This window comes from Ochotona curzoniae, unplaced genomic scaffold, assembly GCF_017591425.1.
Source record: "Ochotona curzoniae isolate NIBS_2020 unplaced genomic scaffold, NIBS_Ocur_1.0 contig_54, whole genome shotgun sequence".
In the NCBI taxonomy this organism is placed as follows: domain Eukaryota; kingdom Metazoa; phylum Chordata; class Mammalia; order Lagomorpha; family Ochotonidae; genus Ochotona; species Ochotona curzoniae.
In genome coordinates, this window is record NW_024466464.1 from 135237 (window position 1) to 161972 (window position 26736).

General features: G+C 58.5%; 2 protein-coding genes across 5 annotated transcripts; both read right to left on the minus strand.

The window, feature by feature from the left end:
* Positions 1-782: 782 nt before the first annotated feature.
* On the minus strand, positions 783-14961 carry CUNH7orf26 (chromosome unknown C7orf26 homolog). Of its 3 annotated transcripts, XM_040989978.1 has the most exons (7): positions 14654-14961; positions 14184-14348; positions 9016-9181; positions 5367-5427; positions 4897-5129; positions 2991-3030; positions 783-1443 (listed from the first exon to the last, which is right to left on the minus strand). In XM_040989978.1, exons 1-7 carry the CDS (start codon positions 14843-14845, stop codon positions 1242-1244), a joined length of 1059 nt encoding a protein of 352 aa, XP_040845912.1. In that variant the 5' UTR covers positions 14846-14961; the 3' UTR covers positions 783-1241. The 3 variants fall into 3 exon arrangements, with proteins under 3 accessions (XP_040845912.1, XP_040845911.1, XP_040845910.1); XM_040989977.1 differs by having other exon boundaries at positions 4897-5427; positions 14654-14960; XM_040989976.1 differs by having other exon boundaries at positions 4897-5427; positions 14184-14405; positions 14654-14960.
* Positions 14962-16196: 1235 nt separating this feature from the next.
* Positions 16197-25552, minus strand: ZDHHC4 (zinc finger DHHC-type palmitoyltransferase 4). 2 transcript variants are annotated; one of them, XM_040989979.1, is made up of 8 exons: positions 25490-25552; positions 24798-24946; positions 24199-24323; positions 23622-23695; positions 22372-22550; positions 20369-20494; positions 18034-18278; positions 16197-16546 (listed from the first exon to the last, which is right to left on the minus strand). In XM_040989979.1, the coding sequence occupies exons 2-8, from the start codon at positions 24919-24921 to the stop codon at positions 16277-16279; spliced, it is 1143 nt and encodes a 380-aa protein (XP_040845913.1). In that variant the 5' UTR covers positions 24922-24946; positions 25490-25552; the 3' UTR covers positions 16197-16276. The 2 variants fall into 2 exon arrangements, with proteins under 2 accessions (XP_040845913.1, XP_040845914.1); XM_040989980.1 differs by lacking the exon at positions 25490-25552 and having other exon boundaries at positions 24802-24880.
* Positions 25553-26736: the final 1184 nt, after the last annotated feature.

The following is a 26736-nucleotide window of genomic DNA, read 5'->3' on the forward strand; positions in this document are numbered from 1 at the left end:
GCCACCAGCCTGCTGGACCTGGGCCAGGTGGCAGCCTTGTCAGTCTGGGTCTGCTATGGAGGTAGGAACCCAGGACTTGAGGCAACACCATCGACTCTCACGGTGCGCTGGAAGCTGGAGTCGGGAGCCAGTACAGTATTGAACCCAGCTACTGTGATGGTCACGTGGAGGTGTTTAAGCCATTAAACGCTCACCCATGTGTCTGCTGACACTGTTAACTACTTAGCATATGCCTGGCACATGTGGCCACCTGCAGGTTTGGGGCAAAGCATGGCCATGCACATTCCCCATAGGCTCATGCTGTGCCCACGCTGTGTCCTGGGCAGCTACGTACAGATTTGTGACAAAGCACGGCCATGCACATTCCCCGTAGGCTCACGCTGTGCCCACGCTGTGCCCCGGGCAGCCGCATGCAGGTTCAGGGGAAAGGGATGGCATGTGTCCCCAGCTCCTGAACTGACACATGACCAACTTAGCCCATCCCAGGAGACACAGCACAAGGAAGAAAATGCCACAGTGACCCCCTCCACCTCCAGCCCCCGGGGTCCAGCCTGCTGGCGACTGCCACCAGATCCCACTGCTCACTGCAGGCCAGGGCAGCCCCGAGCTGGGCACTGTTCCTCCCTTCTCCTAGGCAGCCGCCTTTGCACAGTGCACTGCCAAGGACTGCAGCTGTGAAGGGCATGGGCAGCGAGGAGCCCATCTCCTTCCCTGACCGACACTGGAGGAGAAAAGCTCCAAGCTTGCACTCAGGATCCACTCATCCCCTGGACTCTATGAAACAGTTTAGAAAACAATTTATTGGAACATATGAAAGGAACATTTAGTGACTTTCAATCCGGGCCATCCCGGCAGGCATCCCTGAGCGGCGCCTGGGCTGCGTGTGAGGCCGCAGCCGCTGCTCCAGCTCTCAGCTCACGGAGCTGCTGGTGGCGCCCGAGTTCTTGGCAGGGCCATGTCACAGTCACGACAGAAGTGGTTTCCCACGTCAGTAATCCTCACGGCGTGTCAGAGCTGGCGGACCAGACCCTCGGTGCCCTGGGCTGTACACTCCTTCCGCCAGCCTTCCTGGATGCCACAGCAAGAGGCGTCTGTGTGCAAGGCGGCTCTGCCAGCGAGGTGTGCACCTGGCTGCCTCCCTCAGGTCCTCTTCTGTGGGCTTGGACCCCACTTTTCTCCAGAAGCATCCTCCGACCCAGGCACAGAAGGCACGTGGCCGCTTGGCGGCTTTCGGAGGCTGCCTAGCGGATGGGCCTGAAGGGAAATGTCATGCCTGAGATGAAGGTGTGCCCGGGGTGCGAGGGAAGGCCGGGGTGAGCAGCAGGGTGGGCGGGCACGGCCCCATAGCCCAGCGGGGGCGTGTGGATGTGCGGGTAGAAGCCAGGGGGCAGCGCTGTGTGCGGTGACTGCTGCACTGGGCCCGAGATGACCAGCTGGAGTAGGCTGTGAACAAGGAGAAAGGTTAGCACCACTGGCTGGGCCAGCCATCTGCACACACAGACCCTGGGGGCCAGGGCCAGCTCCTTACACCTGCCCGCCTGGCCCCTGGACCCCTCATCACCTCAGGTCAGGAGAGGTCCCTTGTAAGCCTCGACATGCGGATCCCAGGCAGGATGATGGGGAGAGCTGAGATGACCTGCTCTGCCAGAATTTCATCCTGGGCAGAGGCGATCATGGACCAGGGACCAGCAGGTTCCATTCAGCTCTGTAGCCCAGGGCAGGGCAGCTTCTGGCTGCCTCTGCTCAGATCCCAAGCATAAGCCTCCCCTTCCCCGACTGACCTACGGGGGCACCGCAGACCCCGTGCTCACAGCCCACCTCAGCCCCGGCAGCCATTCACCAGGGATGACGTCCCCCAACTCCCTTTTGCTGGTCTGTGTGCTGGCTCCCAGTCCAGCTTCCTGCGGCCTACGCCCTTCTTGGAATCTCTGTGACCCACACCCCATCACTCCCAGCTCTTCCTCTGGAGCCCCTCACTCTGACAGGACTCCCTCCCGTCTGATCAGCTGTTGTCAGCCCACTCCTGGGCCTCGCCCGCATGCCCGTCTCCGACCACAGACCAGCCTGCCCAGTCCTATGGCGGCCCTCCAGCCACAGCTGGCACAGGGGTGTCTGGAGAACGCAGCCATGGTGGTGGTTCTGACACTGTCATGGCCCAATGTTCCTCTGAGTTCCTTCTATCTGTGAGACTCTGGGGAAGGATGCCGTGAAAGGCAAAGGTGAGGATGCCTCTGAACTGTACAGCCTGCCAGAGAGGCGGCAATTCCAGAGGCTTCTGGTGCACAGGGCGCTCTGAAAGCTGGGAGCCAATACCACCCACTGTGGCACGCCCAGCTCCTTGTGCATGTAGGGAAGGCTCTCAGCCCACCAAGCCCAGCAGGTACATGGCAAAGGAGGGACCATGGTTAAGGCCACGACCACATCAGACACATGCAGCAATGCTGTGGGCAGCAAGGGACAGTTCCACAGGGGTCACTACAGGTGCAGGGTGCGTGCTGCTCACACTGAGAGGACCCCGTGCGGTGGGAGGCCCCCGAAAAGGGCCACCCTGTGGACTGTGCACCTGCAATTGTGACCTAATGAGCAGCAGGAGAAAGGAGAGGGGGAGGAGCTGAGTGCTGACCTCCATTACCCCGACCCCCGGCCAGGTGCCCCCCGTGCTCCCATGCAGAATCCTGTGTCTGGTCCCCCGCCGCAGTCTGTGCCCAGGGAAGGTGGCAGCGGCAGATGCACTGCTGCCGGCAGTGTGCGGGGCCTGTCCTGCTCACACGCTGTCCCACACAGCCCGCAGGGCGGTGTCTCCCACTGCCCTGTCAGACAGCAGGCAGGGCTAAAGGAAGCACCAGCCACTTGGTGAGCTGGCAATCCCTGGGTGTGCCCGGCTACGCTCCTCAGCCCCCGTCACATCCCTAGGGCCTGCTTTCCTTCCCCACCTCAGCACCAACGCACAGCTGGAGGCTGCACAGGCCAGCGTGCCAACAGGCACTTACTTGTTATGGGGTAGCCTGGAGCACAGGGTCCGTAGGTCATCTGGAAGCAAGCAGACATGGGCGGTCAGAGGAAGCCGAGGCCACCACCCTCCCACACTCCCCCAGGCCTGTGCAGGGGGCGCCCATCCCTCTGCTCTCTCAGTGTCCAGGAGGAAATGGCTGCTCTACTTGACCAAAGCAGAAGCCGTCGTGCAGGGAAGGGGTGGCCATGCCTCCTGGGGAAGTGTGCGAGGCAGGGGTCCCACTGAGCCAGCGGACCCCTGAGGCATGCCCAGGGCCACGGCCGCCACCCTGGGAGAACAGCAAAACCGCACGTGTCATCGGCACCCACTGGTTGGCTGGGAAATATCCACGGGGAACCAGGCAACACTTGGACAATGGGAACTTGGGCCCTGAGTGAGAAGCAGCTGCATGGACTCACACGTGTGTCAACATGGGGACTGAGCCACTGCTTGGGGCACCCACACCTCTGCTTCCAATCCAGCTTCCTGCTAACACATATGAGCAGATGGTGGTCCAGGCACTTCCTTAACACCCACATGGGAGACCTGGATGGAGTGAGACCCCCCAGCTTCAGCCTGGCCTAACCCCACCTGCTGCGAGAATTTGGGGAGGAGGGGGCCCAGCGGTGTGGCCTAGTGGCTAAAGTCCTCGCCTTGAACACGCCGGGATCCCATATGGGCACCAGTTCTAATCCCGGCTGCTCCACTTCCCATCCAGCTCCCTGCTGGTGGCCTGGGAAAGCAGTCGAGGACGGTCCAAGGCCTTGGGACCCTGCACCCGTGTGGGAGACCCAGAAGTTCCTGGATCCTGGCTTCGGATCGGCATAGCACCGGCTGTTGCGCTCACTTGGGGAGTGAATCATCAGAAGGAAGATCTTCCTCTCTGTCTCTCCTCCTCTCTCTATATCTGACTTTCCAATAAATAATAAATAAATCTTAAAAAAAAAAAAGAAAGAAAAAAGAATTTGGGGAGTAAACCAGCCCACAGAAGATCTCTCTGTCACTCTGCCTTTCAAATAAATAAATACATCATTAAAAAGGGAAAAACAAAACAAAACAAAACCCACTTAAGAGAGGAGAGGTGTTGGTGCAGTCTTTATGGTAACTCCTGGGATGCCCATCCCGTATCAGAGGCTCTGGGTTCAAGTCCCTGCTCCTCTTCAATCCATGCCCCGCCCTGGGAGGCAGCAGGGGATGGCTGAGGTCCCTGGGTCCTTGCCACCTCTAGTGTGGATCCTGGCAGGTGGGAATTAAGTGACGGACAGGGTTCCTGCAGGCCACTTCAGAGGCCTGCCCTGAGCTCCTGGCCCCTGGGTACAGCCCAGCCAAGGGCCATGCATTGCAGGTATTTGGGGAGTTAACCAGCAGAAAGGAATTCTGTTGCTCAAACAATTACATAACAACTGAAAAACTTAAAAACACTTAGGGGTCAGCATGACGGCTCAGCTGGCCAAACCTCTACCTGCTAGTGTGGGAATCCCATGTGGGTACTTGCTTGTACCCTGCCTGTTCCCTGCTTAAGGCCTGGGAAGGCAGCCTGTGCACTCTCACAGGAGATCTGGAAGAGGCTCCTGACTCCTGGCTGCAGACTGGCTCAGCTCTGGCTGTTGCAGCCATTTTGGGAATGAGCCAGCAAGTGGATGATTTTTCTCTCGGTCTCGTTTCCTCTGTGAATCTGCCTTTCAAATGAAAATAAATCTCTTAAAAGTTTGAAGTCACACCAATATGCACTGACACCTCAGTGTAAAGACCTCAGAACAGGACTCAGAGAGACGAGACGAAGCCAACTCGTGCCTCACCCCCGCGCCCAGGCAGCAAAAGCCGGTGAGAGCAGCCGTGACGTGTGCCTGACGGGAGAGCATAGAGGGGCGGGGGGGCATGGCCTGGACCGGGCAGCCACTCACCTCTGGTGCAGAGCAGAGCCCCCGAGGCCATGGCCACCTGCAGGGCCTGGGCCAGTCGGTCCAGCGAGAGCTCGATCTCCTGGGCAGCGTGGAGGGGGTTCAGTTCGTCGGCCAGCCTGTTGATGTCCTCCACCAGCGGGACCATGTGGTCAAACAGGATGAGCCCCAGGCGGCCGTAGAGGTTCTTCTCGGTCAGGTGCAGCTGCAGCGCCACGAGGACCTGCAGGACGCTGAGGTGCAGCTTCGAGTACAGCAGATGCGAGTCCTTCTCGGCGCCTGTGCCCGAGTCCTTGGTGGCCTTGCTGGTGCCCACGTGGCCGTTGGCCAGGGCGGGCTGCTTCTTCCTCTTGTAGGCCAGCGGGGCCTTCACACACCAGCGGATCAGGCCGATGAGCGGGGTGAGCTCCAGGAAGCCTATGGGCAGGTTGGCTGCGATCGGGGTATTCAGGAAGGTGATGAGAATCAAGCGCGGGTCCTCGAAGATCCAGCTGACAATCGTCTCCAGCAAGTCCAAAGGTGGGGTGAGGTCATCTGCAGAGAAGGGGTGCCATGAGAGGGGCTCCCCCGACACGGGCCTGACCTCTCTGAGCTGCCAGTCTGTGGCCTGGTCACTGTGATGCTGAGCAAATGTGGATGTCTGCTCTGAACACAGACCAACTCACTTCCTCCCCAAACACGCCCATCTCTAACTCCCAAACAAAGTACAAGAAAGCTGGGAATGACACCGAGTGGCCTCCTGGGACTCATCAAAAGCACACAGTAAGGGTTGGACCTGTGGCACAGTGGGCTAAGCCTCCGCTTGGGGGAGGCGGAGTGACATTCCATATGGGTGCCAGTTCAAGCCCCAGTCACTCCACTTCTCATCCAGTTCCCTGCTTATGGCCTGGGAAAGCAGCAGAGAATCGCTCAAGTCCTTGGGACCCTGCACCCATGTGGGAGACCTGGAAGAAGCTCCTGGCTCGTGGCTTAGGACTAGCCAAGTTCTGGCCATCAAGGCCATTTGGGGAAAAAACCAGCTTGTTGCCTGGGAAAACAGACGAGCATGGCTCAAAGCCTTGGGACCCTGCACACGGTCCCTGCACATAGGAGACCTGCAAGAAGCTCCTGGCTCCTGGTTTTGGATCAACTGAGCTCCGGCAGTTGTGGCCACTTGCAGAGTGAACCAGCAGATAGAAGATCTTTCTGTCAATATGCCTTTCCAATCAAAGTAAGTAAATCCTTAAAAAACAAACAAACAAAAAAACGAACTAAAAAACAAACAAATCTTAAAAAACAAGAAAAGAAAAGCAAGCACCTGGCAACACCGACTGTACAACCTGGCCCATCACCACGAGGTGGCAGGGCCCCTGCAGGCATCATCAGGCCAGGTCCTGAGGCTGGCCACAGGCTCAAGCGGGTGTCCCCAGCCTGCTCTCTGGACTGGGTGCCCCTGCCCAGGGCAACCCTAAGAATGAGGGAGCCCCCATGGGCCCGGCATGATAGCATGGCAGTTAAAGTCCTCGCCTTAAACGCACCAGGATTCCATATGGGCACTGGTTCTAATCCCAGCAACTCTACTTCCCATCCAGCTCCCTGCTTGTGGCCTGGGAAGGCAGTCAAGAACGGCCCAAAGCCTTGGGTTCCTGCACCCACATGGGAGACCTGGAAGAGGCTCCTGGCTTCAGACTGGCTCAGTCCCAGCCACTGCGGCTGCTTGGGCAGTGAACCATCAGATGGGAGATCTTCCTCTGTCTCTCCTCCTCTCTGCATATCTGACTTTGCAATAAAAATAAATAAATCTTAAAAAAAAAAAAAAAAAAAAAAAAGATGGAGCCCCTTGCAGGCTGGCAGGCTGGGTCAGCAGGCGGCTTCCATCAGACCTGTCCGGGAACTGTTCTTTCTTGCCGAGGTCATCGCTGCGCATGGCGCCAGCCCTGCCCCCGCCCACTGCTGTGTGCTCACAGGGGCTGTGCTCAGTGACCACCATCATGTGGCACAGCCTGTGGCTCCTTGAGCCATTTCTGGTCACCATGAGACTCGCAATGCACCCTCAGGAGCTGCCAGGCGCATGCTGAGTGTGTCCAAGGGCGGATGGCAGCGTGTACCTGCCCGCCTGCGTGTGCACTATGGGCAGCCTGAGCCCCCTCCCTCAGGGACCTGTGAGGCTGCGCCAGCGACTCCCTTCCTGAGGTTCTGCGGCCTGAGACCCCAGGCATGTGATGGCAACCTGACAGGACTCGGGGCCACCATACACCAGGCCGACTGGCCTCAGCGCCACTCGCCATGCCACGGCCCTCTGTGCTCCACAGGCTCACGCGTTTCAGGCCCTGTCTCCTGTGGCAAACTCCGCTCAGAGAACATGCACATGCACGGTGGGTCTCTCTTTCTCCAGAGAGCTAAGTCCACCTGCAGGGGAAAAGGCCACAGCATCATGTGGGGCTGGTGGAGATCAACACAGGCCGAACTGAGTGGAAAGCATCATGGAAGGCTGTCCTGGGTGAGCCCCGGGTGAGAATGACCATGTGTTGGCCCTCGGGCAGGGAGACCAGGGGGCAGTGCGCTGCTGTGCAGCCCACATGGCAAATGCTGCCCACAGGTCCAGCTGGGAGCCACAGGGGCCATGGAGACCACACATGGACACACACAGCAGCACACGGTGCACTGGACGGCACGCTTGTCCATCGTAGTTTCCTGTCACTTCTGGGGCAGCAAGGGAGCCCGTGCCTGCAGCAGGTGGGGGTCCCAGCCCCTCGCCCCAGGCCGGCTTCAGCTAGCACAGCCTGCTTCGTGCGACCATGAGTCTGACCAGAGGGCTCTGAGCCTAAACAGGGACGTGGGATGAATACCACTTCTACCACACCTTCGTCCTGCTGGGGATGACTCACCAATGTCTCTAACAGCCACGCTGCCACCTGTGTGCCTGTTCTAAGGAAACCATGGGGGCAGATGCAGCCTGAGGGTTGCCCTTCCAGATACGCCGGGAGCTGGTCTAGACCTAGCAAGACCAGAGGTGGGGACGGTGCTGTGGAGCAGCTGGTTAAGCTGTGGGTCGGAGTGCGGGTCAGAGTGCCAGGTTAAGACCCCATTGCTGCACTTCTGAGCCAGCGCCCTGCCAACACTCCTAGCAAGGAGCAGAGAACAGATGCTGACACATCTGGGGGAGGCCTGGGCAAAGCACAACGCAGGGCTGAGCCGTGTGGACGTGGTACTGTGCCCACAACTCACTTGAATGAAAAGGCAAGTCAGGGGCTCTGGGGAGAGGCCGCAGCAGATGGCAGACCCGGCCTGTGTCCCCATGGCCACCTGCTCTAGGAGGGTGAGGACACTGTGAGAATGGCCCCTCAGCAAGCTGCAGGCTCCACGTGAACCAGAGTTTAGTTCTCAGCCTGGGACTGACACACACATTTTGGTGACAAAAAGGCCAGTGTATTCACTGGGCATTTCACCTGAGTGTACAGCAGGCAACAAAAGCCCACGGCCAGGGCACGCGCTGGGGCCAGAGGAGAGGCAGTGACCAGTCAGGTGGCTGAACCCCGCCACCCTTGCAGGAGACTCGTCTGAGCTTCCCATTCTGAACTCTAGACTAGCCAACACAGTGGGCACCTGGAAGTGACCAACGCAGGGGAGATCTGTCAGTCACCCTCCCCCTAAGAGTGACAATTAACTGGAGCTTCTCTGACGGCGACATATTAAAGTTTACCCAGGAGCCAGCATGGTGGCACAGTGCATTACCCCACTGCCTGAGGCCAACATCCCGGGAGAGCAGAAGACAGTCCAAATGCTTGTGTGCCGGCATCCACGTGGGAGACCCAGGGGAACTCCTGGCTTCCCCCTGCCCCCGTCACTGCAGCCACGTGGGAGACCGCCCCTCCGTCACTGCAGCCACGTGGGAGACCGCCCCCATCACTGCAGCCACGTGGGAGACCCCCGTCACTGCAGCCACGTGGGAGACCGCCCCCATCACTGCAGCCACGTGGGAGACACCCCCCCCATCACTGCAGCCACATGGGAGACCCGGGGGAACTCCTGGCTCCCCCCACCCCACCCCAACCCCGTCACTGCGGCCACGTGGGGAGTGAGCCACCAGACGGGTCTTTCTCTCCCTCTCCAGCCAGCTGAGCCTCCCTCGGCAGCCGTTACCTGAGGACAGGTCATAGAGCGCGGTGACGGAGGTTATGAACTGGCAGCAGAAGCGGGGGCTGGCGCTGAATATCTGCCTCAGCGTCTGCACGGAGCCCGGCACCAGGCAGCAGTAGTCGTCCACCAGGGCCTTGGCCAGCCGCACACAGTACACCACGGGCGTCCGCTGCGGAGACATGGGGGCGCAGGCTGCCACAGGGCTCCCCAGGCGGGCAGGGGCCGCCCCGCCACCCTTCCCGGTAAAGGCAGTTTCACTGCGACACCGTCAGCCTCCTGCATGTGCCCCAACCTAGGCTGCTCTCACCACAGCGCCAAGTCACTGCCTCAACCAGCGTGAGACGTGCGCAGCAGCTGGTCTGCTCAGACAGGGGGCAACCGGCAGCCTGGCTGCTCTGCGTCCAACCTGGTTCCCTGCTAACACACCTGGGGAAAGCACTGCAAGACGGCCAAGGACTTGGGGCCCTGCCACCCATGGGAGAGACCTCGAAGAAGGTCCTGCCTTTGGCCCGGCCCAGACCAGCCTGTCCACCGCAGCCATCACTTGAACACACCGAGGGAGGAAAGACACCTCTCTCCTTATGCTCTCTAACGCTTCCCTTTAAAACAAATCAGCCAGCCCAAAAAACAGATAACCAAGACGTCTGCCGAGCCCTTGCTTTACCGTTCACACAGAACAGGTTAGCTCTGAGAAAATAAGGACTTTGGAAACCCAATAGGATTTCAGGTTAGGACTCCACAGACTAAAAAATAAAAATTACTAACTGCCACCATTTTGGAAAAAAAAAAATGTAGCCAAGTGTGTGTGACCTAGCCCAGGAGTCAAATGTTTAGGGCACTATTCCGTGATCCCTCTCACAACCCCATTCTTGGCTGGGTCCTACGGCCCTGTCTGATCCAAAGGCCCCAGGAGCCCCTGCCTTTTCCTTCCCACTCAATTGTCAGTCACAGCTCCAGCCAGCCAACAGCAGCTTGGGGTGCCAGAGCCTGCAGGGTGCCATGGCGAGGCAGTGGCTTAGCGTACCGCAGCCTGCGGGGTGCCACGGTGAGGAGGCAGTTTGGGGTGCCATGGTGAGGCAATGGCGGGCCAGGTTACTTGGGCAGGCTGCCACCTGCCCCCAGGATGGCAAACTGCAACCCAAACCACCCAGGCCCTCTCCCGTGGCCAACCTCCATGCCAGCACCAGGAAACACCCGAGGAAGGGTAGGGAGACATGAACCCCAGTGTTGCAGGGTGTCAGGGCAGAAAGGCCACCCCAAGGGCGAACACAGCCCCAGGAACAGACCAGCTGGCATGATGATACCCATCCCGTGGACCCTTCTCCTGGGCACTGCCAACAGTCACACACTCTACTAGATATATAAAGATTTTATATTTTCCTGGGCCCAGCGGCATGGCCTAGTGGCTAAAGTCCTCGGCTTGAAAGCACCGGGATCCCATATGGGCACCGGTTCTAATCCCGGCAGCTCCACTTCCCATCCAGCTCTCTGCTTGTGGCCTGGGAAAGCAGTCAAGGACGGCCCAAAGCCTTGGGTTCCTACACCCATGTGGGAGACTCAGAAAGAAGTTCCTGGCTCCTGCTCGGCTCAGCACCGGCCACTGTGCTCACTTGGGGAATGAATCATAGGACGGAAGATCTTCCTCTCTGTCTCTCCTCCTCTCTATATATGACTTTGCAATAAAAATAAATAAATAAATCTTTGATTCATTCGAGTCAGATACATTGTGAGGAGAGGAGAGAGAAAGGAAGATCTTCCGTCCACCGATTCACTCTACAAGCGGTCGCAATGGCTGCAGCTTAACCAATCCAAAGCCAGGAGTCCAGAGCCTCTTCCAGGTCTCCCACGTGGGTGCAGGGTCCCAAGGCTTGGAGCCATCCTTGACTGTTCTCCCAGGCCACACGCAGGGAGCTGGATGGGAAGCAGGCTGCAAGGATTAGAACTGGCAGTCATATGGGATCCTGGTGTGTACAAGGCGAGGACTGTAGCCACCAGGCTATCACACTGGGCCCTGCTAGATATATTTTTAAAACAAGATTACATGGAAAACATTTAACTAAATAGGAGTAAAAGACTTTGAAGCATGGGTGCTTGGCAGCATGGCAACACATCAGATGAGACGGGACTCCTGAATCCTTTAAAAGTGGGTCTGAGCCTAGTGCTGTGGCAAGTAAAGATGCCGCCTGTGGCACTAGCATCCCATATGAGCACTGGTTCGAGTCCCGGCTGTTTCACTTTCAATCTGGCTCCCTGCTATTGCAGCTGGGAAAGCAGAAGATGGCCCACATATTTGGGTCACTGCACCCATGTATGGACGTGGTAAGCATTCCTGCTTCCTGGCTTTGGTGTGACCCAGCTCTGGCCATTGTGGTTATTGGGGGGCGAGGGGGTGAACCAGCAGATCTCTCTTTCTCTCCATCCTCTTTGTAACTCTTTCAAACAAGTAAAATACATCTAAGAGTGCCGAGGTCTTAAACTGGGCTCTATCCCCTATTCTGGCTTCCTGCTCGTGGGCACCTTGGGAGGCGACAGGCGATGGCGGAGGCAGGTAGGGCCCTGCCACCCGTGGGGTGTCCAGATAAAGTTCTCAACTCTAGGTTCAGCTCGGCCACTCCCCAGCCATCGCAGGCACTCAGCAAGTGACCCCGCAGATGATCCGTCTCTGTGTGTCTCTCAGATAAATGAAGCTAAATTTAAATCATAAGAGATTGTGGGTCTCTGGGATGAAGCAACATTATGAAACCACAGAAAATCCCTTTGGCCTGGGTGGTGATCAAATTAATTGAAGATTTTGTTGAAGAATCGCACAGGGGCATGAGTGGCTTTTCAGAGACTTTGGGTAGCACAGAAAGCATGACAAAGCCAATTTACTCAAATATCACCTACACTAAACCTGTTTTCCTTCGCGGTGTCTCTTAGGAGCTGGCAACTGTGTGACGCAGGCCTAACTTGACTCGACTCGAGAGTGGGCTGATCCAACTGGACAGAAAATGCTCATCTGACGGCAAGCAGGCCTATCCCTCGGGGCTGCTGTGGCACTTCAGGCCACGCTGCAGCTTGGCATGCCCCATCCCTTGGCGTGCGTCCCACCTCGGCTTCTACCACAGCTTTCTTGCTAATGCACACCTGGGGAGGTGGCAGGTGGAGGCTGGCGCTGCTGGCTCCTGGCTTCAGCCTGGGCCAGCCCTGGCTGGGGCAGACACCTGGGGAGTAAGAGGAGACAAAAGATGCATGCCCTCCCTCCGCTCCATGCCTCACCCCTGTGGTTATGCCGTTCAGATCAATAAACTTTATAAACAGTCCTAACTCCAAGACTGCGTGCAAGTGTTTTCAATACCCCACCTTACTGTGTTTACCTAAGATAGAAAAATTAACTTGATCTGAAGACCTTTTCGCTTCTTAAAAAAAAATTCAGGGGGTCAGCACAGTGGCCTGGTGGTTAAAGTCCTCGCCTTGAATGCACTGGGATCCCATATGGGCGCCAGTTCTAATCCTATCAGCCCTGTTTCCCACCCTGCTCCCTGCTTGTGGTCTGGGAAAGCAGTAGAGGACGGCCCAAAGCCTTGGGACCCTGCACCCGCATGGGAGACCTGGAGGAAGTTCCTGGCTCCTGACTTCGGACTGGCACAGCACCAGCCATTGCGGTCACTTAGGGAGTGAATCATAGAAGGGAAGATCTTCCTCTCTGTCTCTCCTCCTCTACAGATCTGACTTTGCAATAAAACTAATTAAATCTTAAAAATTCAGGGGGCCAGCACAGTGGCACAGCAGGTAAACCCACCAGCTGTGAGGCCAGCATCCCGAAGTGGAGCGCGGGCTTCAATCCCAGCTACCCTGCTTCCGATCCGGCTTCCTGCTGATGCTCCAGGGAGGGCAGCATGAGTCAGCAAGCACCTGGGCCCCTGCCAACTCTGGGGGAGACCAGGATGGCGCTCCTGGCTCCTGGCTGACTGGGTCATCTGGGGAGTGGAGCAGAGGATGGAAGATCTGTCTCTCCTTCTCCTGTCAGTTCTGCATTTCACATACATCAAGTTGTTAAAAGCCCGAAAGAAAAATGTCATCAACACTAAGCACTGTGTACGCCACTCACGTGTAGGAACTGGGGACTGGGGTCTGTCTACACAGCCACACGCTGCAGTGACCAGGCAAGGCAGGTGGGTGGGCCCTCTGCGGAACCCCCAGGTAGACAGGTGGGTGGGCCCCAGTGGAACCCCCAGGTAGACAGGTAGGTGGGCCCCAGTGGAACCCCCAGGTAGACAGGTAGGTGGGCCCCGGTGGAAACCCCAGATAGACAGGTGGGTGGGCCCTCTGTGGAACCCCCAGATAGACAGGTGGGTGGGCCCCAGTGGAACCCCCAGGTAGACAGGTGGGTGGCCCCAGTGGAACCCCCAGGTAGACAGGTGGGTGGGCCCCAGTGGAACCCCCAGGTAGACAGGTGGGTGGGCCCCAGTGGAACCCCCAGGCAGACAGGTGGGTGGGCCCCAGTGGAACCCCCAGATAGACAGGTGGGTGGGCCCTCTGTGGAAACCCCAGGTAGACAAGTGGGTGGGCCCCAGTGGAAACCCCAGGTAGACAGGTGGGTGGGCCCCAGTGGAACCCCCAGGCACACAGGTGGGTGGCCCCAGTGGAAACCCCAGATAGACAGGTGGGTGGGCCCTCTGTGGAAACCCCAGGTAGACAGGTGGGTGGGCCCCAGTGGAACCCCCAGATAGACAGTTGGGTGGGCCCCAGTGGAAACCCCAGGTAGACAGGTGGGTGGGCCCCAGTGGAAACCCCAGGTAGACAGGTGGGTGGGCCCCAGTGGAACCCCCAGGCAGACAGGTGGGTGGGCCCCAGTGGAAACCCCAGGTAGACAGGTGGGTGGCCCCAGTGGAAACCCCAGGCAGACAGGTGGGTGGGCCCCAGTGGAAACCCCAGGCAGACAGGTGGGTGGGCCCCAGTGGAAACCCCAGGTAGACAAGTGGGTGGGCCCCAGTGGAAACCCCAGGTAGACAGGTGGGTGGCCCCAGTGGAACCCCCAGGCAGACAGGTGGGTGGGCCCCAGTGGAAACCCCAGGCAGACAGGTGGGTGGCCCCCAGTGGAATCTCCAGACAGGTAGGAGGGCCCTCAGAAGAGCCCTCGGGAAGACAGGTGGGTGAGACCTCAGCCCACTCCCGCCAGCCCTGCGCACCTGGAGCCAGGAGGCAGCGCACTCCAGCACGGGGATCCGACACACGGCCACGGCCATGGAGACCAGCTTCCCCAGCAGGCTCATGCGGCCGTCGTCGGCTTTGTTCCCCTGAGGACTGAACAAGGAGGAGAAGAGGATCTGCCGCACCGAGTCCTTGGTTTGCTCCTGGAAATAATTGCACATGATTTCAAGGAGCTGTAACTCCTGCAGCGAATTCAGCCTCTGCAAAAAAACAACAAACGAAAAGAAATAAAAAAAAATAAACAAATAAAACGAGCATTTCATCCCGACAGCGGCCGATCGGACACAACATTTTCCCGGCTGTCCAGGGCGGGGACAGCCCCACGCCAGTGCCGGTCTTGGAGAACTGTCCACGGCCTGTCCGCTACCCGCCAGGCCTGGGCCGGGCAGCCCGTGGGAGCCGGCAGCTGCCTGCCCGGGGCGCGCGGGTGCTGGGGTCCCTGCCGCACCTTGGGCTGCGCGCCGCGCTCCTTGGGCACCTGGAACACGAACTCCTCGAGCAGCTCCACGGGGCCCTTGTCCACGATGGGCAGCGGCGCGTTCTGCAGCTGGCTGCTGAAGTAGATGTCCAGGTGGTACAGCACCTCCTTGGCGGCGCTCAGCGCGTCGCGCCGCAGCAGCGAGTGCCGGATGTCGCTCATGGTGCGCCCACTTCCGCGGGCAGCCGGGACGCGCCGCCGCCCGCCGAGACAAAGAGGCGCGCCCGGGCCTGCGCCCGACCCCGGCCTGCGCCCGCCGCTGCCGGCTCCCGGGCCGCTCAGGGCGCCATGGCCTAGCCGCCGGCCAGCGGGCGCACCGGGCACGGACGGAGGGCCGGGGCCGGAGGGGAGCGGGTGCGAGCCGGCACCGCCCGAGTCGCGGGAGTCGCGCAGCCGAACAGCGGCGGAAGGCCGGGGCGGCGACGGCGGCCCGCAGGGCCCAAGCGCGGGACGCGGGGCTCGGCGCGTGCTCGGGGCCGGGCGCCCCCTGGCGGCAGGCGCGGGCCAGCCCCGCCCACCGGCCCTGCCCCACCCATCGCAGGCCCCGCCTCCGCCCGCCCTGCCCATTCACCACGGGCCCCGCCCACCGCAGGCCAGACCTCTGCCCGCCCCCGGCCATCGTAGGCCCCGCCTCCGCCCGCCCTGCCCCACTCACCACGGGCCCCGCCCACCGCAGGCCAGACCTCTGCCCGCCCCGTCCATCGTAGGCCCCGCCTCCGCCCGCCCTGCCCCACTCACCGCGAGCACCGCCCACCGCAGGCCCCGTCTCCGCCCGCCCCGCCCATCGTAGGCCCCGCCCCCGCTCGCCCCGCCCTCCCACCGCGGGCCCCGCCCCCAGGCCCCACTCCTCCTTAAAGCCTGGAAGCCCGCAGTTTAGGATTCCCTGCCGCCCCTGCGTCCTCTCTGGAGACCTGGCATCTCAGGACACTGGCTCCCCCCAGGCTGCAAAGGCCCACCTTACCTGCAGCTTCGCCCACCCGGAACACCCCTCAGCACCGGGGTTTGGCACAACCTTAACATGCCACTTGGCACAGCACCTGGCCCCCCGCGCGGGTGCCCTGGCTGGCACTCCCCTCTGCGGGCTCTAGGCGCTGGCCTGGCCCGGCCCGGCTGCTGCTGTTGCAGCCATCAAACAGCCTGCGAGGAACCCTTGTCCTTGTCCAGCACGCTTCCCGCCTACACGGAGCCGACAGGCGGCTTGGGCAGGGAAGACTTGCGAGGGACAGGCCAGGAGCAGGCCGGGAAGAGGGCAGGCCGCGGCGCCCTGGTGTGGCTGACATGAAGACGCCCTGGCGAGCGGCACTGCGTCCTGCAGGGCCCCCTGTCCATCAGGGCGCACGGCCGTAAGGCCCCACACGTCCGGCAGCCCACGGCCTGTGTCCCTTCTGGATTCCCCGAAACCAAGGCTTCAGAGGTCCGAGCTCCAACAGGGCCCAGCGAGCGCGACCCCTCACAGCGCCTTATGCGCGGACAGGCCACTTACACACACAGCAGGAACCACACGCCAGGCTCGGAAAACCAGTAACCGCAAGTAGAGAGACATTTATGCGCTCTGTGCACAATCACAGAAGGGCAGCCGCGCTCTGTCCGTCCTTATTCCTTCTTCCCCTCGCAGCAAGGGACCACAGGGAGGAAGAGCTCGCGCAGGTTGGCCCTCAGCCCGCGGGAGTGGACGCTGCGCGCTCGCCCGGCCACCAGGGGACGGCGCGGGTCCGGGGCAGAGCCCTGGCGGTACCACTCCAGCGCGGTCTGGTTGGTGAGGGCCAGGTACACGGAGAAGCACAGGTAGCCGACCAGGAGGAGGCTCAGCACGGTGAGGAAGCCCAGCAGGAGCACGACCCTGGGAAACGTCAGGAACAGGTACTAGGGGCAGAGAGGAGGATGCGCGTCAGGCCCAGCCCTGCTCCTGCCCACTCACACCCAGGCCGTGTCTCCAGCTGGCCCACCTGCCTCTCGCCCGGACCCTCGGACAGCAGTCCCGGAGCGGCCTAGGTACGGCAAACTGGGCCACTGCCTGCAACACCTGGGTTCCCTCTCAGTATGCCAGCTCCTCTTCCAATGCAGCTCCCTGCTAATGGGCCTGGGCCCCTGCACCCACCTGGGAGCCCCAGAAGTAGCTCCAGGCTCCTGGCTTCCACCGGGACCAGCCCCAGCCATTGTGGCCATTTGCAGAGTTAACTAGAAGCCTTTCAAATACGTATTTTTAAAGACTGATTTATTTTTATTTGAAAGGCAGAATTAGAGAAAATGAGACAAAGGCTGGACCCGGGCCAAAGCCAGGGGCTCCATCTGGTTCTCCCGCGGGGGTGCAGGGACCCGGGCTCGGGCACACGCTCTGCTCTGTACCTTCCCAGGTGCATTAGCAGGAAGCTGAAATGGAAGTGGAGCAGCCGGGACTCAAACTGGAGCTGATATGGGCTGACAGCGTCCCAGGCAGAGGATTAACACGCTACCCCACAGTGCTGGCCCCAGTCCAGCAACAGCACTAGGCCCTGCAGGAAGGCAAGGTTATTCAGGGGGTGGTGCTGTGCCAGGAAGCTATCTGCCAAGCAAACACTGATCTTAGTTCATGCATCAAAATAAAAATCCATGGCCCAGCAGGACAGCCTAGTGGCTGGATCTTCACCTCATACCTGCCCAGATCCCATATGGGTCCCAGTGGCCCCACTTCCCATCCAGCCCCCTGCTGGTGATCTGGGAAAGCCACAGCTCTTTTTTAAGCATGCAGTTCTAATCCACAGCAATGCTGACAAGCCCTCAAGCATCCCAGCCAAAGGGCACTGCTCTGTATAATTCTGTTCATACAAAGTATCTACAAAAAGCAAATTCACCAGGTCAGAAGGAGGCGAGTACCAGTACCGGGTATGGAAACCAAGCTGTGATTCGAACACCCACATTGCATGCCAGAGTCCCCAGGTCGGAGCCCCACTCCGCCTTCCTGCTCCTGCATGTCCAGGGAGGCTACGTACCCGGGTCCCTGCCACCCAGCAGATCCAGAGTGAGCTTTAGGCTCCAGGCTGGGCTACTGAGGGAACCTCCCCCTCCGTGTGTGTGTGTCTGTGTGTGTGTATCTTTCACATAAATAAAATCTCTCGATAAAGGAGAGTTAAGTGGTTGCCAGGACCTAGGGGAAGAGAGGAGGCGGAGCAACAGAATATTCTTGAATTAGGTAATAGGTGGTGGGGATAGTTGCCCAACTCTGTGGACAAGCTGAAAGTGCTGCAGGCGAACTGAACGACATGGGATGACAAGAGTTTTCTACCTAGAACAGCTTCGGGTTTCTACTGAGCAAATCAACCTCCTTTTCCCACTGCTGAGACGTGGCCGACACCACAGCATGGCACTGTCACCTGAGTAAGAAAGACCACGTCCACGGTCCGCCAGTGGCCCAGGTCGTCCACGTAGGGCTCCTGGTAGAGGTCTGAGGCCGCCACCAGGTGGATGAGAAAGGCGCTGCACACGGCGGCCATGGTGGCGGCCGAGGCCGTCAGCGCCGAGAGGTAGATGAGGAAGTAGCGGATGTTCCAGGCCCCGATGCAGTTGTTCACCCACACACAGTGGTGGTCGAAGCGGTGCACACACCAGTTACACACGCCTGCAGGGGAAGAGAGGGCACGGGCGGAGGAGAGATGGGTAGGCCCCCCACACGGGCGCGCAGCATTGCCAAGTGCGGCCTCAAGTCAAGTCGGGGAGGAACCCAGTGAACAATGATGAATGCACCCCTGGGTTTTGGTTTTTAAGTCTACATTTTATTCCAAGATCCATTTATTTCTTTGAAAACAGAATTACAAGAGCAAAAAAGCAATCTTCTGTTTGTTGGTTCACTGCTCTGCAACCATCAGAGCTGAAGCCAGGAGCCAGAAGCTTCTTCCAGCTCATGTGGCTGCAGGGACTGAGGAACTTGGATCACGCTCTGCTGCTTTTTCTAGGCACACGAGCTGCACTGGATAGGGAAGGTTAAACAGGGAGCTGGACTGGAAGGGGAGCAGCTGGGACTTGAACTGGCAAGCGATGGTTTAACCTGCAGTGTCACAGCACTGGCCCTGTGTAGAGTTGTTCTGGCTCAGTGTGGGCTGCAGTGCGGTGACACAGGCACGGGAGCACTCACCGAGCTGCCACACAGCTGTCTGGTTCGCCTCAACGGCAGCTGGAGCCATCGGATGCCGAGGGGCACTGAGGCCAGCACGGACTGGCATTCTCGGTGCTCCCTGGGCTGTGGGGACACTTGGAGCGATGTCTGAGCACAGGTCGGCCATGTGGTCCCACCTTCCCTGCCACCCACAAATTCCATACCCTCCACTAGCAGTCAGGCATTCCCAATGGGAACGAAGGGTTCCACACTGGTGACATTTCCCAGAGCTGGTCTGGGCAAGTGTACAGAGACGTCTCGGGCACGGCCTTTTGCACCGATGCGGCGGTCGGGGTGCTCATTACGGGGGGCTGCAGTTGGGGTGCAGAGCGCCAAGCCACTGCTCAGGATGCCGGATCTCGGAGTGACTCTTCCAGCTGCTCAGCTTATCAGCCAAGCTTCCTGGCACTGCACCTGGAAGTCAGTGCCACACACCTGGCAGACCAAGATGAAGCCCCTGGCTCCGGGCTTTGGCCTGGCAGAAAGGCCAGTTGGCAAGGGAACTGGCTCACAGATTTCTATCTTTCTCTTTCTCGGTGCCACACTGCCTTCCAAATATATAAAATAAACAAATCTTGGGCCCGGCACAGTGGCCTAGCAGCTAAAGTCCTCCCTTGAACATGCTGGGATCCCATATGGGTGCCGGTTCTAATCCTGGCAGTTCTGCTTCCCATCCAGCTCCCTGCTTGTGGCCTGGGAAAGCAGTCAAGGATGGCCCAAAGCCTTGCGACCCTGCACCCACAGGGAGACCTGGAAGAGCTCCTGGCTCCTAGCTTCAGATCAGCATAGCTCTAGCCATTGCAGTAACTTGAGAAGTGAATCACCAGACAGAAGATCTTTCTCTCTGTCTCTCCTCCTCTCTACATATATCTGACTTTCCAATAAAAACAAATAAATCTTTTTAAAAATAAACAACTAAAGAAATCTTTTTAAAATCATTTGTCAACTGGGTGCTGGCACTGTGGTTCAACAGGCTAGTCCTCCACTTCTAAGCGCTGAAATTCCCTATGGATGCGTTTGTGTCCCAGCTGCTCAACTTCCCATCCAGTTTCCTGCTGATGGCTCAGGACCTTGGGACTCTGCACACCCTGGGGTAGCCCTGGAACAGGCTCCTTTCTCGTGGCTTTGGACTGGCTCAGCTCTAGTCATCGTGGCCATTTGGGAAATGAGCCTTCTCTGTTAAAAACAAACAAACAAAAAAACCTGTCTTTCCAATAAAAATAAACAAATCTAAAACAACCTGACTGATTATCCTTTCTACTTTGCTCACAGGGCTCCGAGGCCGCTGACCACAGCAGGTGTGGCTCACCCTGCATTTCGGAGAAGTACTGGGCTAGGCCAGGCCTCAGGCGCGGCGAGGGGGCCCGGATAGGTCAGCACAGCCTCCTGCACACAGAGCAGCCTCGCTGAGCACCCGCCCCGGGGCACAGGATGGCTCTCGGCCAGGGCGGAGGTGGCCGGCTCCACAGCGACAGAAGAGCTGACCCGGGAGGGCAGAGCAGCCCCCCAGGACGCTGTGGGGGTTCAGCAGCATCATGCCCCACCCCCCCACTCACGGCAGTGCTTCGAACGGGCTGGCTTCCTCACGTCGCAAGTTGAGCACCTGGCGTCCTTGGGGAACACCACCTCATCAAAGTCGTAGACTTGAAGCAGTGAGAGTTCATTTGCTTTTGTTACGATGCCTGCAAAAGGTGAGAACAAACAACGTCCCAAGCCACGTGCGGACCAGATGTTCACAGACCCGACCTGCTATGACACGGCTGAGACTGCCATAGTTGGCACTGCCACTCATTCTGAGTGGACCTAACTCACAGATCAGCCCTCCTCATTGAAGGTGTGCCACAGTGGGCTCCTCACCTCCCCAAAACCCAAAACCAAGTGGCAGCCACTCTCCTCCCCTGCCAGTGCCCTCCACCCTGCACACCACTGGGAATAACACAGATCTGCCTCTTCCTGACACTAGGATGTGCTCCTCTCATATTATAGAATAAAAAAGAACATTATTGTGGCTGCAGAATAACTCAGTATCTCATGATCTGGAGACACCCCCATTTGCTTCCTTCACCGCTTGCTGGGTTCTGGGTACTTCCAAGACAGCAAGGGTTAAAAGCACACACACCAAGACAGTGCAGGGCACGAGGCGCAGGGGCAAGCCCTGGGGTGGCAGTGGAGATGGTGCCAGCCTGCCCAGAGCACAGGGCACGGGGTGCAGGCAAAGGCCCTGGGGTGGCAGTGGAGATGGCGCCAGCCTGCCCAGAGTGCAGGGCACGGGGTACAGGCAAAGGCCCTGGGTGTCAGTGGAGATGGTGCCAGCCTGCCAAGATCTCAGCTTCTCACTCACACAGACCCTGGGAGCAGCAGGCGAAGGCTGGGGCAGCTTTAACCCTGAGAGCCATCTAGCAGCCCTGGACTGCATCCCAGCTAGGCACGGCTGGGTTTGGGCTGCAGCCTAGCCCCGTCAGTGCATGCTCCTGGGGAGTGAGTCAGCAGACAGGAGCTCTGGCAGAAGAGAAAAGGAAAAAGAAAAAGAAAGGAGAGAAAAAAAAAAAAAAGAAAAGAAAACAGAGTCTAACAATAAAAACAGCAGACATGACACTCGAGAGCAGAAGACATTAGTAGTGACAAATAGATTCTATTTTGGAAAAGATCAAGTTTACGAGTAAGAGAGAGAACATGGACTTTAGTCTGAATGCATTTCATAAGAATGAGTACGGCTGGCATTGTGGAGAAGCAAGTAAAGCCGCCTCCTAAAGTGCCAGCATCCCACACAGCAAGCGGATCACGTCCCGGCTGCTCCACTTCCCAGCCAGTTCCCTCATGCACCTGGGAAAAGCAGCAGAGGATGGCCCAAGTCCTTGGGTCCCTGCACCCACGTGGGACGAAGCTCCAGGATCCTGGCTCCTGCTGGCCCAGCTCCAGCCCCAATCCTGGCCACTGTGGCCAGTCAGGGAGTGAACCAGCACATCAAATTTCTCTCTCAGTAGCTCTTTCAAATAATAAATAAATAAATCTTTTCAATCCAAACATCACACTATTTAATTCCCCAATAAAATACTGGAAAAAGGACTATCATTGCTAACACATTTACATATAAAATCTCCACCTAACAAGTAATAGAAGCCTATGTACCAATTTCTTAAAAAGAGAGAGAGAGATGTCAATTAATACCACAATGTTGTAAACTGTTGTTGATGTTATGTTGGGGCTTTTAATTGATGGGGTTGATACTTTGCCAGCTCTACCAAGAAATTGTTGAACTTATCAGGACAATAAGATGCTGGACTTTATGCTTGGTAAATACTTCCAATGAAAGAATCTCAACTGAATTTGAACTGTGGTAATGCAACAAGGTGGAGGAACCCATCATGGGTGGAGGGTTTGAGGAGGGGTGGAGGGGAATCCCAGTGCCTATAACACTGTGTCACATAATGCAATGTAATTAATAAAAATGTATTTGTCCAAAAAAAAAAAAAAAAACAGAGAGAGAGAGGCCCCCTTCTAGTACACAGCACTGCCATCAGCAAGGTGTCTGGGCAGCTAGCAGGGCTGACCCACTTACCAGGATTGCTTACACAGGTCACGGCGAAGAACACCAGGCTGACGGCCAGCAGCAGGTAGGGCTGCAGAAGGTAAAATAAGGAGAACTCCAGCTCCCGACAGTAGGCAACCACTTCCCAGGTGTACTCCGAGTAAACCATGCCCTGCAGTGCCAGGTGCAGCAGGAGGAAGCTGTGGTTTCTGGAAGGAAGCAGGCACACAGCCTGTTCACAAGAGCTGCTCTGGAGAGAAGCAGCACAGCGCTCAGGACCACGTCCTCCGGGCTTGCCAAATCGGGAAGAAGTAAAGGAGGCAAACGCCCAACGACTCCGTGTAACAGAAGACACGCCAAAACCCAGAGCCAAACACCTGGCTGGGACGCCCGCATCCCGTATCGAGTTCAAGTCCCCACTCTGCTTCTGATGCCAGCTCCCTGGAAGGCAGCAGTTGACAGCTAACGCTGTTGGGTCCCTGCCACACACAGGAGACACCTGGCCCTGGCTTCTCCCAGGCCCACTCCCACCTGTAACACGCACTTGGGGAAGGAGGCAGGTGTGTGTGACCTGGCAGAGGAGAGCTCCGGCTGTCAAATGAATGTTTAAACTCCCGGAGCTGCAGCCTCACCCAAGACCATCATCACCTGTAGTCACGGACAAACCACTGAGATGACCACAGCTCACTGTGAGCTGGGGCTTGGAACCCAAGACACAGGACCCTTCCAGAATCTTCTCACCACCCTGGAAACCACAGAAAGCCTCCTGAGGCGGCCAACACTTTGGCACAGAGGGTTAAACCAGTACTTGCAATGCTGGCATCCCTTATGGGTGCTGGTTGGAGTCCTGGATGCTCCACCTCCAATCCAGCTTCCAGTTGATGTGCCTGGCAAAGCAGTGGAGGGTGGTGCAAGTCCTTGGGCCCCCTCACTCATGTGGGAGACCCAGCTGTGGCTCCTGGATTCACACTGGCCCAGCTCTAGCTACTGCGGCCACTTGAGGAATGAACCAGTGGAACACCTCTCTCTCTCTCTCTCTGTAAGTTTGCCTTTCAAATAATTTTCTTTTTAAAGAGTTAGCACAGACAGAAAAGAGCAGGCTGCAGGCTCTGCCACGTGCTCCCACGTGAAGGTGGGCTGGCAGCCTCAGCCTTGGAAGCCTCTCCCCCAGCCTCCCAGCCTCACAATATGGTTTTTACTTCTGTGCATCCCCCCAAAAACACTTCATCCATTTCTTTTTTTTTTTTAATTGTCTTATTTAAAGTCTAAAATATAAATACCTCGTGTGGAAGAGGTAGTGAAACAGGCTTCGCACGGATCTCTGAAGGCATTCTGGGGTAAAACGGGAAACCCTCTGAAACAAAGGCGGGGGGCTCAACTCACCTCATCACCCCTGCCCCCCCCCCCCGCCCAGCCTGCCCCCACGCCATCCCCATCACCATTTCCCAACAAATCAGCTGTCCCAAGGGCAGCCCGCACTGACCACCACGTCCCCAGTAAGGGCAGAGAGGTGACCAAGGCAGGGACAGCCGAGAAGCGCACGCCTTCTACTGCCCTCCCGCGACGCCAACCCCTCCATTTCTGTCCATTTCTGGGGTCCCCGGGGTGGGGTGGCAGGGAGGTGAGCAGAAACAAAGGCAGTGTCTACATCCAGGCCCAGTGACAGGCCTGGAAGCAGGAGAGGAGCCACGCTGCGGAATGAAGAGCTTTTGTCCTCACACCGCCTCATGGCAGGCAGTCCCAAAGACAGATCCCCGCCCCACATGCCACAAATGAACACCACCTCCTGTTGTTCGGCCTGTTAGGTGACCGGGACAGGGTACCACGGGGCCCACCCCGCCCCGGGAGCGCAGTTACCCGTGTGGCGCCCCCGACGAGGCCTCTCAAGCGACCCGTTTTCGAGCAGACACAGAGCATGACGACACTGGCCAGCACTGTGGCCAGATAGGACAAGAAGAGCACGAGGAAGTCCATCTTGGGGCCTGCAAGGGAACAGCAAGAGTGGCTGCCTGCTGGGGGGAACTATTCATGACACACGCCATGGAACCCCACTGCCTTTTGGGGGGCCTCCCTGGCAGTCCTACCCGCGGTCCTTCCGGGTCAAGATGGCTGATTGAACACTAGGGTCCGTCTGCCTTGGGGGCGGGGGAGGACTGACCTGCCTGCCTGCCAGTGACAACGCAGGTCCGGACCCGACACTGGGCACCACGTCCTGTGAAGCCTCCCTCTGGGAAGGTGGGAGACACGCACCAGCCCCCATGTCAACGCACAGGCCGAGGGAAGGCCAACAGGAAACCGCTGCTTTGGGCCTCAGCAGACCTTCCGGTGCTTCAGCCAGAATTTCAGGTGAGAACCCCAACCCCAACCTACACATACCACCCCGGGACAAAATCATAGCAATTCCCACGGGGTGGGCGCGCAACTGAAGAATGAAGGCATTTCACTCGCTCCCTAACCTACTATGTGTCTTGGTCGGGTGATTTCCGGCCACCAGCCCCGGTATCCGTCTGTCTGTCGGAGGTTCACACCGGTGGGCAGGCGCCTGGCACAGCAGGTGGCACCCGGAGCTGCAGTAGGCATGGCTCGTCCATCTCTCAGGCCGGATCTGGGTGTAGACACACAGCGAGCCTTACTTAGTCTTGCATCCCAAGCAGAGGAGGCGCTGGCGGGATGTTGGGGAATACTGAAGGTTGCCCCCCCACCCAACTGCGCGTCAAAGGGAGAAACAATTAATTAGGAATAAGCCGGTAGCCTTGGGTCCACTGTTCGCTGCCCATTGGCCTGTATCCGAGTCACCCACGCAAAAGGCTACACGCACGACCCCTCCGGGCCTCTGTGGGGTGAGGGGTCGGGCTTCTCCGGGGTCCCCGAAGCCAGGCAGCCAGAGGGGGCACCAGGGCTGGGTCTTCAGCCGGCCGGGAGAGGACATGGCAGGCCAAGGCTCGGGAGGAACGGTAGCGGGGCCTCGGAAGGGATTCGGGAGGGAGGGCGTAGTCGGCTCTGGGGGACCCCAAGGGCACCGGGCCTCAATGGCGATGAAGAGAGGGCCGTGCCACCACACACACACACGAGGGGCGGCCCGAGTCGGGGGGACGGGCACCCCGAGGCCGGTCAGGGTGGCACAGGGCCACCGCGGAGGCGCCCTTACCGCCAAGGCTAACGCAGCAAGCAGCCGCCATGAGCTGGGAGCGGCCCCGCGCGCGCCCCGAGCCTTCCGGCGGCTCCGTGACGTCAGCGCGACGGAAGTGCTTTCAAGGCCGTGGTCCGCGAGGCCGAGGCCAGTCGCTTGCGTTCTGCGTGTCCCGCGCAGGCAGCTGCAGGTGGTCGTGTGTGAGGACCTGGGGAATAGGACCCGGAGACTAAGGAAGAACGCTTCCTCCCTGCGGGGCTGGGCTTGTGGCCTCGCTGGGGTCACCTTGAGGCGGTTCGCGAACAGCCAGTTTGCAGGCAGCGGGGGCACGCCGTGGGGCTGGTCCCCGCTGGACTGGCGTCTTCCGCCTCGGAAGCAGCTAGCCGGCTCCGGCCGGCCCCTGTCCCTCTTAGCAGGAGGATGAAAGGGAGCGCTCGGGTTTGTTTGTTTGTTTTTTGATGATTGGCAGGCCTGGGGTGAATAGAGCTTCCAAACAGAGCGTTGAGAGGAGCCCTGTAGGTCAGTTCTCTGCTCCAAGTGTCCCTGCACCTGCTGGGACCGGGCTATTCTGGACGCTTCTGAAAACCCCAGCCAGGCGCAGCCTTCCGCTGAGGGGAAGTGCCTCAGATCCACACATTGGCTGCTTCTTGAAAAAAACTTTTTTACCTGGACACCTTCTCTTGTATACGTTGTATCTTGTCCTGTGGCTACAGAATTCAGAATAATGAAAAACTCGAGAGAGGTGTTGTGACCAGGGAAGACTGTGATCACGGGTGCAACCCTCTCTCCTGTCCCCTGTCCTCCCGGGGCCCCGAGAGTGGGGTGTCACTGCGGCTGGGAATGCAGGGCCTGGTGGCTCTGGTGCTTGGGCTGTCTGTCCAGACTGACGGCACTGCAGGCTTCTGGCCTCCCAGCGCACGGATGCTCTCTCTCTAACTCTGCCTTTCAAATCAGTGAATCAGTATATTTCAAAATGTATGTGATGCTGTGTTCTCATCCTTCCTGGGAAAGAGTTAAGCTCTGAAACCAAAGCTTCTCTTGGCCTCCACCTTGCCTGACTAAGTTCTTTGTTGGAATTACTGACTTGGATTTAGCGTTTGTGCTCCAGTACCTCCTGGACTATGCCCAGGGGTGTCCTTTCAAAGGTTCACAAGGAATGTCTCTCACTGCCTTTCAAATGGGATGAAAATAAAGAAGCTTTTAAAAAAGAGAGCTGGCTTTCGGCACAGTGATTAAGATGGCTGGTGGAGACCCCCACATCCCAA

What these genes read in the sequence shown, in the direction of transcription:
- CUNH7orf26 (XM_040989976.1), bottom strand. Translation starts at nt 14,845, where the DNA reads ATGAGCGACATCCGGCACTCGCTGCTGCGGCGCGACGCGCTGAGCGCC. An exon ending in GGCTCTGCTCTGCACCAGAG is followed by an intron (nt 3,031 to 4,896) that starts GTGAGTGGCTGC and finishes GCTTGCTTCCAG; the next exon opens with ATGACCTACGGACCCTGTGC. An exon ending in TCCAGGCTACCCCATAACAA is followed by an intron (nt 1,444 to 2,990) that starts GTAAGTGCCTGT and finishes CCTTGTTCACAG; the next exon opens with CCTACTCCAGCTGGTCATCT.
- ZDHHC4 (XM_040989979.1), bottom strand. Translation starts at nt 24,921, where the DNA reads ATGCCTACTGCAGCTCCGGGTGCCACCTGCTGTGCCAGGCGCCTGCCC. An exon ending in TCGTCGGGGGCGCCACACGG is followed by an intron (nt 23,696 to 24,198) that starts GTAACTGCGCTC and finishes CCTTTGTTTCAG; the next exon opens with AGGGTTTCCCGTTTTACCCC. An exon ending in AGCCCGTTCGAAGCACTGCC is followed by an intron (nt 18,279 to 20,368) that starts GTGAGTGGGGGG and finishes CTTCCCCTGCAG; the next exon opens with GCGTGTGTAACTGGTGTGTG.